The 18947-nt window shown below is 36.5% G+C and overlaps 1 protein-coding gene across 2 annotated transcripts in view; it reads left to right on the top strand.

Annotated features, from left to right (window-relative positions):
- Positions 1 to 1521: 1521 nt before the first annotated feature.
- The window catches only part of LOC306866670 (nuclear pore complex protein Nup160-like), a 52930-nt gene continuing 35504 nt past the window's right edge, over positions 1522 to 18947 (top strand). The window contains exons 1-8 of one of the 2 annotated variants that reach the window (XM_079411950.1): positions 1522 to 1635; positions 2412 to 2520; positions 7367 to 7577; positions 13179 to 13404; positions 15213 to 15288; positions 15670 to 15784; positions 15894 to 16133; positions 16212 to 16309. In XM_079411950.1, coding sequence (XP_079268076.1) covers positions 1545 to 1635; positions 2412 to 2520; positions 7367 to 7577; positions 13179 to 13404; positions 15213 to 15288; positions 15670 to 15784; positions 15894 to 16133; positions 16212 to 16309 — 1166 coding nt within the window. In that variant the 5' untranslated portion in view covers positions 1522 to 1544. Of the gene's footprint in view, positions 1636 to 2411; positions 2521 to 7366; positions 7578 to 13178; positions 13405 to 15181; positions 15289 to 15669; positions 15785 to 15893; positions 16134 to 16211; positions 16310 to 18947 lie in introns of both variants that reach the window. The other variant, XM_079411951.1, reaches the window with a different exon arrangement.

The raw sequence follows: 18947 nt of genomic DNA, 5'->3' as shown, positions 1-18947 counted from the left end.
GTAACTAATAAAATAAGTGTTCTTATGGAAAACTTTATAACTACAAAGTGAGCCTCAGAAAAGAACAGCCATTAGAGCGTCTTCTGTGTGTGTGTCATCCCTGAAGAGCTTCAGCCTGCAGCCAGGCGAGTATTTTATGGTTTAGACTTCCTCACCAGGAATAATCATAAGATACAAAGACACCTGGAGAAACTATGTAAATGAGTCCGGCGTAAGAGCTTTAGGATTGGTTGGAGAAAGGTGTGAAATTGAATCAGAAGAAACCCATGCTAATCAATCACATGTATAATAAAAGTATTTTAATTCTCATGAAATTATAAATAGCAATAAAAACCACATTACTGTGCAAGGTTAAATGATCAGGTTCTGTTGTAAAGTCCAACAAACATATCATTAAAAAGAAGGCACTTTCATGTAATCGTTTTTTACAATCTTGTTTAACTACTGATTTGATTTCATTTATAAACGTTTAAAGGAACAAAGTTGGCCCAGTTTAAAGATCTGTACATTTTCATAGTTTGATTAAAGCAAGCTTGGCATTGTGTAGGTCACATGGTGCAACTAACACAAGCGCTGCACTGATTGCATATATGCCTCTGAGAAAACAGCAGCCACTCTGTTGTGATTTCATCTTATTATCATATATATCCAGTGTGAGTGCTGCTAAGAAGCTTTATGTGAGACACAGATTAACAAAATATAATTAATTGACACTGTATGTGCATCTGGGCACTTGAAAATAGTTTTCATCATTCCAGCTTTCCAACATAAATCAGATTTTATTGACTGCAGGGGATCAAAATATACCTGCTCCCAAACCAGCAGATCTCTGTCTTCGGTTGTTCCAGGCCGGCAGACGTTGTTTTGTGTCACAGGCAATACTGACACCACAAGCATTTACTACCAAGTCTATCATCTGACATAAAATACCTTTCTGTAAATCTTTCATTTCATTTGTGATTTGGGAATATAACCTCTTGGACATGCTCCTTAATATGGGTATAGTCTCCATGGCTTCTACATGTCTGCAGTTTGAGTATTGCTGAATAACATTACTGTTCACATTCAGTGGATTTGGATAAATACAGTATACACAAATGTTTATATTTTAATATATAACAGCCCAGAAAATATATGGCATTAGATTGTATTTCCTTCCATGTCAGAAGTCAATGGAAAAATCCTACCAGGGTGATGCTTTTTTAATCAAATATTTATTTGCCAAAAAGACATGCATGTAACATTTCAAAAATACAAAATGTTTTACATATAATACTCTAACAAATTATAACGTCATAAAACATGAGTAACATTTTTAACAATAAGTACTAGGCTATATGATGAACATTAAGGATACGATTCATAAAGACATTCACATATTATATATATATATATATATATATATATATAATACTTCCCCGTTCTCTCTCTCTCTCTGTTTTATTATATAAGGTTTGCAGCGGTGCTGGGGTGTAGTGCACTGGCCCTTTAAGAGTTTGAAAGGCGGACGCGCGCAGCTCAGTCCCAGGGTGCACCGCGGGAAGATGGCGGGTGTGCTAGAGAGGAGTTACATAGAGATCTGCGGATATGAAAGAGAGTCTGTTGTACGGTTCAGACAGATCACATTGAATCTGGGTAACGCTTTTTCATTCTACTCTGTTTTAGAGACGCGTTTTCAGTCAGATGTGTTTCAAGAGGCTGCGCGAGGAAACGCTGCAGCGCGCGCGTGTCGCGAGAGAACATCATATAAAAGACTAATATATCTCTTACTGTGTCACATTTCTCTCAAATTCTACTTTGTCCTTTTCTTTCAGGGATTTTGTGTGCTTCTAAAGGGGAGCACAACGTGAAGTAGTAACTTACAGTAGAGTAGAGGCTTCAGAGATGAATATTTAATCCAGATCTAATAAAAAATATACAAGACAAATATGTTGTCAATAAATTAAACTTAACTTTTTCAAATAAAAATGGTGTTTTTAAAAAAATAATCTGCTTTTGTAGTTTGATAATGAACACAATGCTTGGGATGACCCTCATAAACAAGCCAAAAGCTTTACATTTCTTGAAATAATAACTTCTGAACATTAAAGATTGGCTGTCAGTCTTTGTTTATATTGTTAATGTTATGTTGATACCAGGAGGGGACGTCTTGTCTTTGACCCATATATGTGACCCTGGACCACAAAACCACTCATAAGGCTCAATAAAAATAAAGATAAATACGCTTTCTATTGATGTTATGAACAATATTTGTCTGAGATACAACTATTTGAGAATCTGGAATCTGAGGGTGCATTTTTCTGCAGACGGTTTCACTGCCAAAGTGTTTTTAAGATGGTGAGAAATGTGAGTTGACCCGAGTGTTTCTGTTGAGCCGGATACACTGAGGTCTGTGCTGTTGTGTCCGGCAGGTGTTGGACCTCACTCCGGCGGTGTGAAGTATGCAGACAGTGCGGGGGGATTCTCATACGAGGACAGCGGGAAGCTCCTCTCAGTCACCAGCAACAGATTCATACACTGGTGAGAGCTCACAGATTAATGCTGCAATACCTTTCAGACTCGCTTTTGATGCAACTGTGACTTGATAGTTTCTTCAGAAATGTTTGATCATCTCTTTCAGCTGAGATCTATCCCATTCTGCTTTGATTTGGATTAGTTGAGAGTAACTGGAGCAGCACTGGAAACCTTTACTGAAGTTGACTTTACTTGATTGTTATCAGTGCATTAATAATGACATATAATTCATTCATAATTTTGATAAGTTTCATTATTTCATGCTCCTAAGCACACAAAGCAAAGTTTTGGCAGTGACAAACATTTAAATGCGGTGTTAAATCCTAAATTGCAGTAATTGACATGCACTGTATCTGATATGGCAATGGAAGTACATGTAAATAGTGCTGTAATGCACACTTCATAGGGCTCATGACGTGGATTTTATTTTATTAATTGTTATTTTAATATGTTCCTTGAGATTTACTTATAAATGTTAATAAACATTTTGCACAAAAAACTAATAATTATGTGGAAAAATGAATATGTTTAACTCATTCTGACCCTCTGTCTAAAACGGCCTGGTTTAAGGGGCTTGTCAGGAATCGCTCGTTATGATTGGCTAATGCCATTGCTTAGGAAACAGCATCCACGCCCCCGCGCTATTACATGTGTGTTTTGACAACGTCATTTCCAGACTATTTACTTACGGTTTGTGATGCAGTCAGATCTAGTACTGCTTCATCTTTCAACAAATGTTTCTTTGTGACTCTCTATGACTGCCTCGTTATCAAAATAAAATTCTCCGATCAATCCTGACACGATCTCCACTTGTTCCTTACGCTGGGATGCCTCTGATATCTGTACAAAGACGAGAACGAGCTGTTTAAACCAAACGCATCAAAGTGAGATCTTTCACTGCATGTGTCCTGACGACAGATTTTATAGATTAACTCGAATGTGTAGTTTATGTCGACTTGTTTGAACGATAATCGGTTTTTCAATAAAAAATCAATAAACATACGTGTACTACAGAACTCCAATAAATACAAGATAGGAGATAAAATCAATATTTTCTCTCGCAGTTATATCATTAGGTAATCATGTTAGGCCTACGTTACATTTTATGTTATGTTACATTATTTTATGTTACATGTTTACTGTCTTTTTGGCTTGTTGTTTCTGATTGCACTTTAACCCCAAGGGGGGCAATCCAGATCAAATCCCAGAAGGGAAAATCAAAACACATAAAGTTAGGGCAGCGGCTATCAGTGAGCACGGAGTGTAAATAGCCATTAGATTCTATTTATATTAATAAGTATTTTTATAGCCATTTTATACTATTTATAATAAGTGCAAATAGCATATTTTCTTAGCAATAGATACTGTTTACACTAAGTGCAAATAGCGATGGTTTCTATTGACACTGTTAAAAGAGCAAGATTTTCTGATATTTATGCTGGGCTATTTATTGCAAATAGTGGCAATTATCTGCACCTCAGTATTGTAGTAGATTATACAACCATACGCAATAATAATGTATTGAGTGTAAATTATAGTTTGAATTATTATAAGACATTATACTATTATATGCACATTCTCCTGGTCGGTCTTTAAGGTCTTCTGACCTGGACCTTCTAACTATTCCTAACACGTCTTAAAGGATTAGTTCACGTTTAAAAAAACTTTTGCTGATTTTTTACCGAGTGTTTACAAATGTGCGGAAGGAGGACCATATACACATATTCAAATGTCTTTGTGTCAGTTTATCGTTTAAAATGCCCATTTCGTGTGCGTGTCCTGGGTGTTTTAATATTAAAAAGCCTACTGACTCGGTACTTCCGCCTACCTCAACCGTGACCTTTTCAACGTCATTGCGTATTACGTGACGTCACGAACGCGCATCACAGAACAGAGCAGGGCGAGCATTTGTGCTTATAAAACTTAAACTTTTTTATTTATTTTTGAAATGACCGATCGTTTCACTAGATAAGACCCTTATTCATCGTCTGGTATCGTTTAAAGCCCTTTGAAGCTGCACTGAAACTGTCATTTGGACCTTGAACCGTTTGGGTCCCAATGAAGTCCATTATATGGAGAAATGTTTCATATAATGAAAGACATGACATCTTGGATGACATGGGGGTGAGTAAATTATCAGCAAAAGCTTTTTTAAAAGTGAACTAATCCTTTAAGACAAAAGGTGGTTTCTGTGCTGTGGCTCCAAGGCTCTGGAGCTCTCTTCCTCTAACACTGAGAACAATGGGCTCTAGACTCTTTTAAAAGACACCTAAAGACGCACCTCTTTGGACAAGCTTTTAATTAACACTACAGTTTGGCTCTTATTACATTTCTGAGATATTTGGTCTCTAATTTGTTTTTATTTGATTTTTGATTGCATGCATGTTTGATTTGTTTTACTGATAGTGTTGTAAAGCACTTTGTGACTCCTTGTCTGTGAAAGGTGCTATATAAATACATTTGACTTAATTCAAATTATTAAATGGATGCCACCTTATTGGGACAATAAAGCCCTCCCTACACCTACCCGATACTTTTTTTAAATTTTTGATTATTTCCTTAATTTTTATTGAAAATAAATGCCTTTCCGATGCGATATGAGATTTGAAAAGGGAGAAAAAATGTTTGGTAAAAGGCGAGCTCGAACTCGGGTCGATTGCATGAAAAAGCATGTGCCTTACCATCTACACCACTGAAACTGATGCTATATGGGCATCTTTTTGTTGACTAACTCAATCGCACGTTGGTGGGCGGAGTTAGTGTAAATAGCCTCTGCCAACAAGGCAAATACACTTAGTGTAGACACTCCGTAAAGTTAAAACTTCTTTTGAACAATTTCTTTGTCATCTGCAGATTGATTTTAAGTAGGTGGGAAACAAATCTATTTAAATCGTAAATCTGATTTTTTGGTGAAAAAATCTGGGATTTTTTTTTAGGCCATATCACCCAGTCCTACTGCCTCCATTACTGTGCTTATATTAATAGTAGGGCTGCACAATTACTCGCAATTACAGAAGCCACAATTATGTAATCTTTCAAAGCAGCAATTAATCGTTCAGAATCCACTTATGTTACTCTGTGTGCTCGATGTTTTCTTTCTACAAGTTATCTTAAGGGTTTTTGCATTGTTTTAGTATAGCATTATAATACCATGCATATTTTTACTTTATTAAAGAAGAAACCAATCCAATATACGACGGTATAGCTTGCTCAGCTGGGGACACTTAATTTCTAGTGATTATCGTCAATTTGATTTCACAGATACTATTTAAACTAAACTGAGCTAGACAATGACATCTCTGAACTCAATAATGCAATGCCTTTAACTGAAAATTGAATGTTTAATCTTATTATTATACATTACTGACACTCTCCTCCAGTTTGATACTGTTTAGTGCTTTGACACAATCTGTATTGTTAAAAGCACTGTATAAATAAAGCTGACTTGACTTGACTATAGTTCACATTTGAGGCTTAATACTATAGAAGTTTTCCAGTTAGTGTTTTCAGCTTGTTTATTTTCATCTAAAAATATGGCATGCGGTTGCTTCAAACAATGGGATAACATCATTCAATGTAAACTGTGATGATCGAAATTAATAATCGCAATTACAATTTCAAGGGAATAATCGACAATTATGATTTTTGTCATAATCGTGCAGCCCTAATTAATAGCCTTTCTTTTTCTGTCCTATCATAGGACAGAACAAGAAACGCTATAAATAATCTTTCATTGCGCAAAAGTATTATAATGCGAAAAGCTCCAATACAAAGGGTTTACGTGCATCCCGTGCGCAGAATGATGCACTTGAAGCAGTCTCACGCTTCATCTAGATCTTCTAGAGAAGTTCAAAGCCCAAAGGTAACAGATATTGATGCGTAGTGTAATAAATCTGTGCGATAGTTTGAGCAGTTTCTTTTAACGGTTTTACATTTCAGTTACTGTGCGTTCTTGAAGAGAGTTTCATCGTTTTGACTGTAACTGAACGTGACACGCCGCTTGAATGCTGAATGGAGGATGATAGACAGCTGCAGCAGAGAGAAGAGTTTGTGAACTTGAGTTTAACGACTGAAATATTAATCTGTGCCTCACATTAAACTATGGCGTTAGAACACTTGGACTTTGACTTTATGGTGCTTTATAATGTTATTGTGCTTTCGTGGGGCTTATCAATAACACAGAATAGTACACGCACAATATCGGATTTGGATCTGTCTCGTTTGACCGATACCCAATCCGACAGGAAATGATCGTATCGGAGCCGATACCGATAATGAGTCGATGCATCCCTAATCCAGTGTAGACAAGAGAGCGGCAGTGATTGTGACTTCTATTTGCTTTTGACGCGCCACTCGCATTCAGCGAGATCTAGTGTCAGCCGTTAAGTTACTGGACACCAGTGAGTGGAGCCTATGCTGAGAAGATGACTATTCGTCCATGTTTTGCTCTGGAGGCGTATGTATGCAAACGACTGTGCCCCTGTGATGTCATCTTGCACCACAGATCCAAAACGAGCCATTTTTGGAGCTTGATTAAACACATGCTTTGTTTATAATGAGGACAATGCTTTAAGCTATGAAACTTACAGGATGTTTTAATGGTACAAAGACCTCTGATATGCCAAAAGATCAAGGCAAATTTGATTTCTCATGTCATGGAACCTGTTTTCTGTTTTCTGCCCAGATGTAATGCTTTTCTAATATAATGGTGTGTTCTGAATAAATTGGTGAAAGTTGATGAATATGAAGTTATTTATTCTTTAAACACGTTTCATACATTCCCGAAATCTCTGACTTCCTCTGTTTGTTTGATATTCAGTATATTCACTTTAGTATGTCTCTTATCTTCTAGGTCCACCTCAGGTGACACGGTTCAGTTTGTCGAGCAGTCGCTAGACACTAATCTTCTGAATAATGCTGTCCGCCTGCGAATCCCAAACTGCCTCTTGCTGCCCGGAGGAGTTTGTATACAAGAGACCCTTAACAACGTGGTCATTCTGGTCGTCACCAGCCAGTCGGTTCATCGCCTGGTGCTGCCGCACCCCAGCCGCATGTACCGCAGTGTAAGTGTCTGAATCTTTGCTTTCATAGGCAGTTCCTGACCGCTGCTAGGGGTGTAACGGTACACATATTCGCACTGATAATTTTCGGTACAGGTCTTTCGGTTCAGTATGCATGTGTACCGAACAAATACCGCATTGTTTTAACCACTGCACTTCCAGTTTAATATATTGTCACTTTTGATAAAAAACAGAGTCTCATCTTTCAAATGATGTCCATTCTTTCAGGAAATTCAAACAGTTTTGATGCTCTTTAATAGGGGTGCTCCGATCAGGATTTTTGAGGCCGATCACAGAAAGCAGTATCTGCCGATCACCGATACCGATCTTTTTAAAGCCATCTTTTTATCATGTAGAATTATTTATAGTGATTCTCCAATCAGTATTTTTAGACATTTATTCAGTGCCTTAATTTCGTTTTTGAAAATGGGGGGAATTCCCCTCTTAGGTGACTCTTGTGAGAGAGGATTTTTTAATTTGAGGGGTGGAGGGGGGCATTTTGTAGACATTTTTCAAAAATATACATTTATCTCACCTAAATTTGATCATCCAGTGCATTTTTGTTTTTACAATTATGCAACCATTATTTTGATTTCAAATCCAAACATTGTTACTGAAAATGCTTTTTCATTGTGATTTCTTTTATTTTACAGTAATACAATCTTTATAGATGTGTTTAAATGCAATAAATATAAGAAACACATTATTCAATGCTTTTTACCTTTGCATTTAGGCTACATCTAGATTTATATGTTAAGCTGCTCAAGCAAGTGGCAAAACATTTAAACGACTTGTTATCACAAACATTCTAAATTAACTTATGACTGGCAGAAACAGTCAGCTCTACTGAATTTTCTTTTGCATTTAAATCTTTATTACAAGCAATCCTGCGGTTCATAAAGAACTTTGCTTTCCATACCTCCACGAGTGCCATCTATTATTGCCTTATCTAAAAGTGCCCTTTTCCTTTAAACCTAGCCAAAAAGCCACATGTGATGACTCTGAAATACAGTAGACTTTAATTATATGCATTTATAGTGTAAATATTTACCGCAAACAATGCGCTGTCACTTTAATTCAGTGCGTGCAGTACAGCAAAGATAGAAACGGTCTCTGCACTGCTGCAGACTCACCGCTCCTGGAACGCACTACTGGACCGCAACCGCGTGCAGTGCGCTCTGATCCGTTAACGTGATGAGCGTGGAAAAATATGCTCCATACGTACTGTAAACGGAGTAATGTGAAAATGGCATTATGTGTGTGCGCTGCGAGTGTGCATGAGCGCACGGTCTCCAGGAGAGCGCTGAATGGTTAAGCACTGGCACGAATGAACAAGAAAAGCAATTTATAAACTTTAGTAACGATGCCTCTATTGTGCAAGTGACATTCCTGTGTCAACTATGCAGCGTGCAGCTCGCTACAGACGCGATGTGATTTGAAGCCATTTGTGCATTTTGAGAGGGAAAGCTCGTGCGGTGATTCACACAGGCTGTTTATGAAATGATGTCTCACAGAAAGTTTCAAATTACTTTATTTAATGAATAAATATGAATACTTCACCTTCAGCATTATAATTATTTCACCCGCGCCAGACTGAGACTGAGACGGTGCTGCTGGATGTCATGCCAAACCTCTCACGGCAAGCCCGTCATCAGCTAGAGATCGTTTTTTTGAGATCAGCCTTTTTAGGGACCGCCGATTAAACATCCCAAAGCGCTATCGGCCGATAATGATCGTTACCCGATCAATCGGAGCACCCCTACTCTTTGATGTGGCGTGACAGATCGCCGTATAAACACCTCAGTTCAAATGACAGCACGGAGCACGCGATCTCTTAGTTTTAACATGAATGAACATCTCATGCCTCCTCAGTCAGTGTTTCTCCCACAGAAAGACATCAATCAAACTCGTTAGTTTGCTAGCGACATAAAGTGCAGAGAATAGCATTTCATGAAATAGTAGACCCTATACTCATTATATTTCACTTTACATGATAGTGATGTCTTAATTATTTTATGTATGTTTGAATAAATCTGTTATGTAACAAGTTATGACAGCCACTGTGTAAATGAATATATTTCGACAATAAATCAATTTTATCATTTATAAGTTAATTTAAAAACTGCATTATGTGCAATTTACATGTTTGCAAACTTTTTTTTTTAATTTGAGTGTTAATTATTATAAAAATAAATAGTAATTCAAGTTAAGTGTGGGCTCTGTTAATTGTAACCTTATAGTAATGTAAAAAGGCTCCCTATAGTTTTAGAGGTAGATTTTCATCCCTAGGAAAATTGTAATTGTAATTAAACATTAAATATCTTTTCTTTTTTTTCTTATTAAAGAGTGGTTTACTGAACAAATTGCTCTTGTATTTTTTCCCTCCTGCTGTACCGTAACAATACCGAACCGTGACCTCCGTGAAGTCAGCCCCCCACCCAATGCAAGACGTTGGCAAAATAGTCTCAATCATTTGTGCTGTAAAATTTTTTGTTTTTTTTAGATATTAAAATAATATTTATAGGTCATTCTGAGGTCACCACATGCTCCAAATTCACCCAAAATAGTCTAGTTCGTTTGTGCTTTATGCTGTAAAAACCTTCCCCCCCACATACTCCACATTTACCCCAAAAATTAGTACAAAAAATGTGAGGGATTGCGCGGGTGTCTCCACATCATACAGTAAGCGCAATATTACTCCTACACTCCTCATAAACACTTGAAATGCACCTATATACTGATTTTATTAATCGTATACAAAATGAATAACAGTATCCTGTTTTGGTCATATTTACTATTAATTGCCCAGCTCCCCCCATCAATGATCTAGCACAGAGACCGCTAGTTCTCAACTGAAGCATTACTTCTAATTTGGCCAAAGAAAACTTGTTAAAATGGACATTTTTCTATATTAATTTGTGCATTTTTCAAATGTTTATTAAAAGTACAAAAATTCCTAAAAAATCTGAAAAGAATTCAAAATTATGCTTTTTCAGGCAGCGTTTTGTGTGTAGGTTCTAATTTCAAATTTGGTTTTCAGGATAGCAGTTAAAAATACAACAACCGTTCTTTTTTCATTATTTTCATCATGGTTAAAAAAGGAAAAACAAATAGACACAAAAGTATAGGCTACAGGTCCGTGCACTTCTGCGTCCATTCGTTTTTAGTTTTTTAACCCAGACGAAAAACATGAAAGAAGAACGGTTATAGTATTTTTAACTGCTATGCTGAAAACCAAATTTGAAATTAGAACCGTGTACACTAAATTCTTCACGAAAAGGTAAAATATTGACTTCTTTTCAGATTTTTATGAATTTTTGTACTTTTAATAAACATTTGAAAAATGCACAAATTAATATAGAAAAATGCAGATTTTAACAGGTTTTCTTTGGCCAAATTGAGTAATGCTTCTCCCGCACGTTCAGCTGAGAACTAGAGTCTTTGGAACAATGCAGAGATTTAATAAAAATATGTTTTTAAAAAAAGAGATCCTGGGAACTTTATCGTCATGAAATTATATACTGGGATATAATTTTGTCAATTTTGTGTGCTATCTGGGTCCCGGTATCGGAGAGGACCATGCATGGCATGTACCTTACATCGTGTTAGAGCTACACACGGTTTAATATATGGGGTAAAAATAGAAATGTAAGTTGTAATCTGATACAGGCAGGCCAGTTCCTGAATCACTGAGGGTGCTTCTAATCAGTGACGGTACTCTAGCTTTAATATACATGTTGACACATTTTTGCCCTGTTAATTAATGCCGCATTTATATGCAGATGTCACTCCTGAAACATTGCAGCGTGCAGCTGTCACTGGTCCAACAGCATCATGAAAAACAAAACTTATTCTGAATGGATTAGCCTAGAAAGCGCGCAAAGCGCTCTGCGCTCCCTATAATAATTATAAAACTGTCATTTCAGTTTATCGAGATCTCACAAAAATCCATTATAATCAATGAAGATCTACACTGCACAATGAATCTCTTATTTACATCATGTTACACTTTGTTTGTTATAATGAGACTCCTGGGGCCTGTTTCGTAAAACAAGTTTACCTGAAATAATCTTGGTTTATTTAGTAAACTTGTTTTATGAAACAGGCCCCCGATTGTGCAGCACTGGACATAACTGTGTCTTAAAAGCATGGCCACTCAGGAAATCAACAGAAAATGTCAGTCATCCCAGTTCTAGCTTTAACCAAAGTCCCTTTGCTTTAACTGGCCTTCTCTTGCTTTTTCGTTTCACATCACTCTAGCACTCCCGTAGAACTTGCCCAGGATACAGTTATTTGCAAAGAAATATGTAATGAGTATTTCATACATGTTTTAGGCGTGAAAAATTAAGATCATAAAAATATCGAAGCTAAAGGTTTTCATAAAGCAGTTATGGTAGTAGCGCGAGAGGGCGCTAGTGTCTAAGAGACGCTAAAAAAGGTAGAAATTAAACTTAGCATTTAGCCTATATACCTTAAAAAAACAAACTTCATATCATTTTTATGATTTTGAATGAAATGGGAATCTTGAAGAATGGAAATCAGTTTTTGCCTGCTTATTCTATTCATCAGTGTTTGACCCATTAAAGAAGAAACCGCATTTTCTATAAAGTCCTTTTTGTCGATTTTCAGAATAACTACATATATTAATGACTATAATGTGAAATATATTGTTACCGTGAAATAAAATGAGTCAGACCTTGAAATAGAACTTTGGTCATATTACCCACCCTTATGCATTATAAAATATTACAACTTTTTGCATCAATTTTGACTAGGGGTGTAACGGTACATGTATTCGTACCGAACAAATACATTGTTTTTGTTATGCTTTTTTTTCAGGAAATTCTAATAATGAATGGTGTTTTGGGGTGCTGTGGCACTTTTAAATATACAAGGCAATAATAGATGGCACTCGTGGAGGTATGGAAAGCTTCTTTATGAACCTCAGGACTGCTTGTAATAGAGAATTAAATGCAAATTAAACCGTTTCTGTCAATGGTAAGCTTTAATTTAGAATGTTTGTGATAATGTAAGAAAAGTAGTTAATGGCACTTGCTTGAGCAACTTACTATATAAATCTTGAAGTAAATGCAAAAGTAAAAAGCATTGAATAACGTGTTTCTTATATACATTGCGTTTAAACACATCTATGAAAGATTGCATTGCTATAATTAGGGCTGTGCGATTTGGGGAAAATATCTAATTGCGATATTTTTGACAAATATTGCGATTGTGATTTGATTTGCAATTTTAAATTTGCAAAGTCAAGCTTCAGCTCAATATTGTTGTAAATTAACAAAAGTTGTTAGGGCCAATTGTAAACTTATAATGTAAAAGGGCTCCCTATAGTTTTAAGCGTAAGGTGAGGTAGATTTTTATCACTAAGAAAATTTAAACTATAACTGAATGTATTTAAAGAAAGAGCAACTTATTCCCTCTGCTGTACCGAAATCATACCGAACCGTGACGTTAACACCAATCATACCGAACCGTCATGTCTGTGTACCGTTACACCCCTAGTTTTGACAGATACAGAATGTAATGATATTACTTATGCATGTGATCTATATACTCTGTATGGTCTAACAGATTCATCTTTGATAGGATTTGGTCACTGAACTCCAGATGCAGTCCATTTTCACAGACATTGGGAAGCTGAATTTAAACGAACCAGCCCACAGTTACGTGCTCCCATTTGCACAAGGAACGCCAGCGACCGCTCCGTCCACATCGGCCGCCTGGATCAGTCATCAGGGGGAGGCAGTGTTCGCTCTCGCCTCGCCCTCGGGCGGCATTACTGTAGTCACCTTGCCTGCTCACGATCACGATGGTTTGTGTCTTTCTCTATATACATGGGTAGTCCGTGGGCCCTTAAAGTTTGAAAAGGTTTATAATTTTTTTTTTTTATGCAAGGCTGTAAAAACAGGGTTTCCGCAGGGTCTTAAAAAGTCTTAAATTGTACAAGAAAGTGTTAATTATGATTTCAAAAGGTCTTAAATTTGGAGACGGAAAGACAAGAATTGCGATATGGCTGAATGTGACGATTAAACTTCAAAAGGCTATGATTTCATTAGATAAACATGAGCACTGGAAGTTCAAAGTCCGGTGCTGCGCTGCTTTGTGTTCTGCCTTTAGCGGTAAAACCGCTATATTTCTGCCAAACACAACACCTGCTGAATCAGAGGATAAACTAGTGCGTGTACGAGTTTCACTGCACGATTCAGGCTATTAAAATACACTTAGAATGATCACATAATTTAAGATATGGGGGCAGAAAATGTATATTTCAAATGGTTAATATCACACGAAGAGTGCCTTTTTTCCCTCCAAAGATTTTATACAACAGTTCAATAAACAAGAAGTTAATATTAAGAGACTTCCGTTTTAGACACCATATTTCCTGCTTTTGCTCTATTTCTACAACAGAAATAATTCCAAACACAGCCACAGCACTGTTTTGCGTCTCTGAGCAACATGGCTGTTTTAAGTGTTTTTTTACTGATTTAATTTGCTTGGTAACAGCCCAAATGCAAGAATTTGACTCAAAAGATGATGCACACTTTTAGAAAAAAAATGGCTTAAAGGTAAAAATGCCCATAAAACTTGTTGGAAAAGATTAATTTCTATCACTGCTGTGAACTGAGCACACAGAATATGAAGAATATCAATAAAGGAGTCAGCTGTCCGTGGTAATCTTTATGATACCAGCACAATAACACTCAGCAAAATATTGCCTAATTATCGTTATCGATAAAATCCCAGAAAAAATCAAGATATCATTTTGTGCCAATTTCGCACACCCCTAATTCATTTAATTTATATAATAATTTATTGATAATTGGTAAAATCAATATTAATACTTTTAACATCCATTTTCTTAAAAATGGTTTGAAGACTGAAATGCAAAGTTTATCATTTTACTTAAAAATCCTGCAGAAACCCTGAAAAATGTCTTGCATATTTTAGTATTAAATATGTTTGTAAAGGTCATAGTTTCAGAATCCAAAGAGACATTGTAGTCATTGTTGTACAGATTTAAAGCCTAAATTAAAGGGACCCAAAAATGAACATTTTGTCATTTACACACCCTCATGATGTTCAAAATATATTTGGTGCTACACAGAAGAAAGTAAGTATAGGTTTGGGAAATCATGAGGGTAGATTTCTCATGTGAATGATGACAGGATTTTAAATTTTTTAATAAACTATCCCTTTAGTTTAGGCTTTTATTTGTATATAATCATCAAATATGGTGTAAACAGAAGCTCAACCAATGAGGTTTGTTCTCATTCCATTGAGCTTTTTACTATATTTGGTTGTTAATCTGAATAAAAGCCTGTTCATCATAAAATCATTGCACCTTTTCAGAAGGCTTATATTAAACTGCTTAATTAATTTTGAGTACTTTTATAATGGCTGCTTGGACTTTTAAATGAATGTTTTGGTTGCATGGATTTTCATTGAATGTTATTAATATTTTCATTTTGAAGATGATCAGAAGTCTTGAGTTTCAAATGATGTGATAGTAAATGAGGACAGAATTTTTTATATTTGTTTGAACTAATGCTTTAAGTTTTAACAAAAGTTGCAGATATCTGTGTTTATAGAAGACCGTGATTCCACTTTCTTGTTATAAAGGGACTGTGTCCGTTCTGGAGTTGAAACAGAGTTCAATGATGCAGCGGTTGGCCAGCTGGATGCCCACCACCATCAGGTATTTTATTTTTTGCATAAAATTTAGATACTGATTGAATCCCATACAAACAGTGTTGCCAGATTGGGCGGTTTTGAATTTGATTGTGCGGGTATAAATTGGCTTGGGCGGGTGGACAAAATCTGGGCTGGTTTGGGGTCAGTTTGGTGGTTTTCAAACATATCTTGTATAGGCTAATTGGTTAACAAACAAGCCCAAGTGTGCATACTGCATCCAATCAGTCATCACGGCGTTGCTAAACACGCGCACACTGCAAAGATGACTGGTGCTGATGTTGACGTCGTTGAACTTTTGGGCTGGAAATCGTCCATCCAATCTGGCAACATTGCATACAACCCAGAGCAGAGAAAAACGTGATCTAAACACAGCATCCATTCACAGGGGAGATCAGAGCATTTCTGACCTGGCCATCAGTCTGGCTGTCCACCAGCTAGAAGATGACACTTTCATTTTCGCACTGTGTCAGGATCATAAGCTGCGCATGTGGTCATTTAAGGTCAGTTTGGCTCCAGGAGAGGATGAAGCATATACAAATAAATTCATTAAGTTGTAACTTGTGTAATTGCATGCCACTCAGAGTGATGTATTAATCTGTTGTCTTTTAGCATCAGATGTGTCTGTTGGTGACTGATATGTTGGACTACATGCCTGCGGGTCGTGGGGAGATGAAGGCTTCTCCAGCACAGGCTCATAAGCTCCGTCTCTTCTTCTCCTCATCCATCGGCCTGTGTCTGGCCATCTACCTCGCCGTGCCCAAAGGCAGTCAGTTCATTGTGCTGCAGCTGGTGGCCAGTGAGAACAATCACTACAGCCTGGATCACATCTCAACACAGTTTGCAACGCAGGTAGAGATCAGTATAGTAAACATGGAGTATTCAGCTGTTGGACGTGTACTCACTAGAATGTGTGTTTGTGTGGAACAGGAGACGCTAGTGGATTTTGTCTTGACGGCGACTGATATTTGGGCTGTTTGGCTGGATAATGACAACCAGACTGTGGTGAAATACATCAGTTTTGAGCAGTGAGTAATACACAGTTTGGTTCTACAGTTGAAACAGTATTTGGCAACTGCTTATCTGGAGAAATTAACTTATAATATGAACTTATAAATACAAATCTTGTCTTAAATGTTGCATAGATATCCTAACATGGTAAACAGAACATATAAGTTATAACCGCAAGCAGCATTGACTGGGGCAAGCACGTCAACTCTTGAGTAACCAAATGAGCATGTCCTAAAAATCTGTTGATTCTGTGACCTCAATTTTAGGCTGATCAGTTCAAGTTTTTAGTAATTTTTTCTTTTTTTGTGTGAACCACTTATCCCATCCCATGTCATTCTATCCAGTGTCATTCACAAATGATTGATACTGGAAGTCTAGACAAATATTTCAAGCCTGGTAGACTATGGCCTTGTAATGTCTTTGCTGTTTTCATGTTTCCAAATGTTTGTTCATTTAATGCAGGCAGAGATGGCAAAAGGACATACATCCTTCACTCAAGTAGAAGTATAGATACTCGTGTTTAAAAATACTCTGGTAAAAGTAGAAGTACTGACTACACTTGTTTACTCAAGTTAAAGTAAAGAAGTATGGGCTCTGACATGTTCTTAAGTAAAAAGTACCCATTACTATAACCCGTTTTAGTGCCATGCTGGTAACTGGACCTCATGTCATATTTACACATTAATACAAAATAACTTGCATTTAATATTTAATATTACTCTTAATATTGTTAGCTAATGAGTGTATTATGACTGAACAACCACCATGTAGAACAGGGCAGGACTGGGAAAGAATTTCAGGCAAGGAAATCTCACACTCATCCAGGCCATCCCATACACCCACGACAAAATCTGAAACCACGGATAACCCTTTCCCATTTTTTTTTTTTTTTTTTTTTTGTAGGCTTGGGCCATACAAAATAATTAAATGTTCTCTATTGAACTGCATTTTCATTTTCAGTCTCTTCATTTTCCATTATATCTCGCTACATCTCACTTTGTGCGTTTACTTTTTTCACTAATTGTCTTGTACCTGTCACTTTTCCCATCAGCCATCTGCTGTTATGAACAGGACTGTCTCCACCTTGTTGCAAAACAACCACCTCATTGTTTTCTGTTTGCAGTAACATAACTTTATTTTAGTGCAATTTAAAGGATTACATTATGACCATGTGTCGTTGTTCTATCTTATGACTTAAATACTATAGATTTGATGAAATTATACTCTTTAAATTGCCTAAATGTCCAAATTAGTACAATAATAATGACAAGACAATATCTTTAAAGAAAAATCCTAATACTGTACAGTGAAGACTAACCCATTAATGATGTATTATAGATTTGTTATCGAATGGTGATCCATCAAAACTAAAGTAACGAGTCTGTTTTGAACATGTAAGAAGTCGAAGGTACAGATATTGGTGTAAAAATGTAGGGAGTAAAAGTAAAAAGTAGTCAGAAAAATAAATGAAGTAAAGTACAGATACCAGAATAAATCTACTTGAGTACAGTAATGAAGTATTTGTACTTCGTTACTTCCCATCTCTGAATGCAGGGATTCACGAACTTCATCTGAACCCCCTTTTTATGTTTTTCTGAAGTTCCCCCTGAGATTTAAGTTCAATAATTTAACAAAACCTTCATCACATTCAATCGTCACAGTTGTTCTTGATTCTCTGATATTGGTTAATGGTCATGTGACATGCAGGTAAACTACAAAAATAATTAATCATCATTTACGGTTTTTTTATTTTTATTTTATGATTGTTGTTTTTTTAAATGTTTATTCTTTAGCCATACATCAACTCAACCCCCTTGATGTAATGTTTATTGCACTTTGTGTTGTTGATAACAACGGGTGGAGTTAGGGCTGGGCGATAAATTGATAGCGATAATTATTGCGGTATAATTTTCCTCGATAAAACAATAACTGTTCAATAAATGTTTGACGCAATGTTTATGCACCAAAAGCGAAACAGCGCGACTCATTTGAAGCGTGGCACACGGAGCGTTTATCCGCTCGGCTCAAAGTTCAAACGGCAGCGCAACGATTGCAAGCTCACTTGAGCAGATGCGTTTACTCGCTCATGAGTCTCAGTCACACGAGCACTAAACGGCGAATTCAGCGACAGACAAAATGATTCGATGGCTTAGTTTAACCCCTGTGCGACCTTATGGATATTTTTGTCCATTTCAGTTTTGTTTTTTGTTATAAGCCTGTTTTAATGCCAACTGCATAGATTTTAGCTCAGGTGTTTATTTTTATTGGAATTTTTATATTTCACCCTCATTTCCTTCAAAAAATCTATTTTACCCTCCGTACAAAAATACTCACGCTCAGGACCTTAAGGACAAAAATATCCCCATTGAAACCCATTAAAACCACTATTTTTAATCGCAGTGCCGTTTAACTGTAAAATGGTGCAATTTTTGTTGATAGGCTTTCATTCTGTTGGCAAGGCTTCAAAATTAAATTTTTTACCAGATGGTGCCATTTTTTCAGGTTTGGTCTATAAAGGGTCTATAAAGCAAATACTTGCTTTATTCCTGTTTTCTGCTTCTGCATATTTATCCAATTCTAATTTTCTGAGATACTGAATTTGGGACTTTCATTAGTTGTCAGTTATAATCATCAAAATTAAAGGAAATAAACATT

The sequence above is a fragment of the Barbus barbus genome (assembly GCF_936440315.1).
Source record: "Barbus barbus genome assembly, chromosome: 48".
NCBI classification, from domain to species: Eukaryota; Metazoa; Chordata; class Actinopteri; order Cypriniformes; family Cyprinidae; genus Barbus; species Barbus barbus.
The sequence above is the reverse complement of the archived record's forward strand: the minus strand, read 5'-3'. Positions and strand labels throughout refer to the sequence as shown.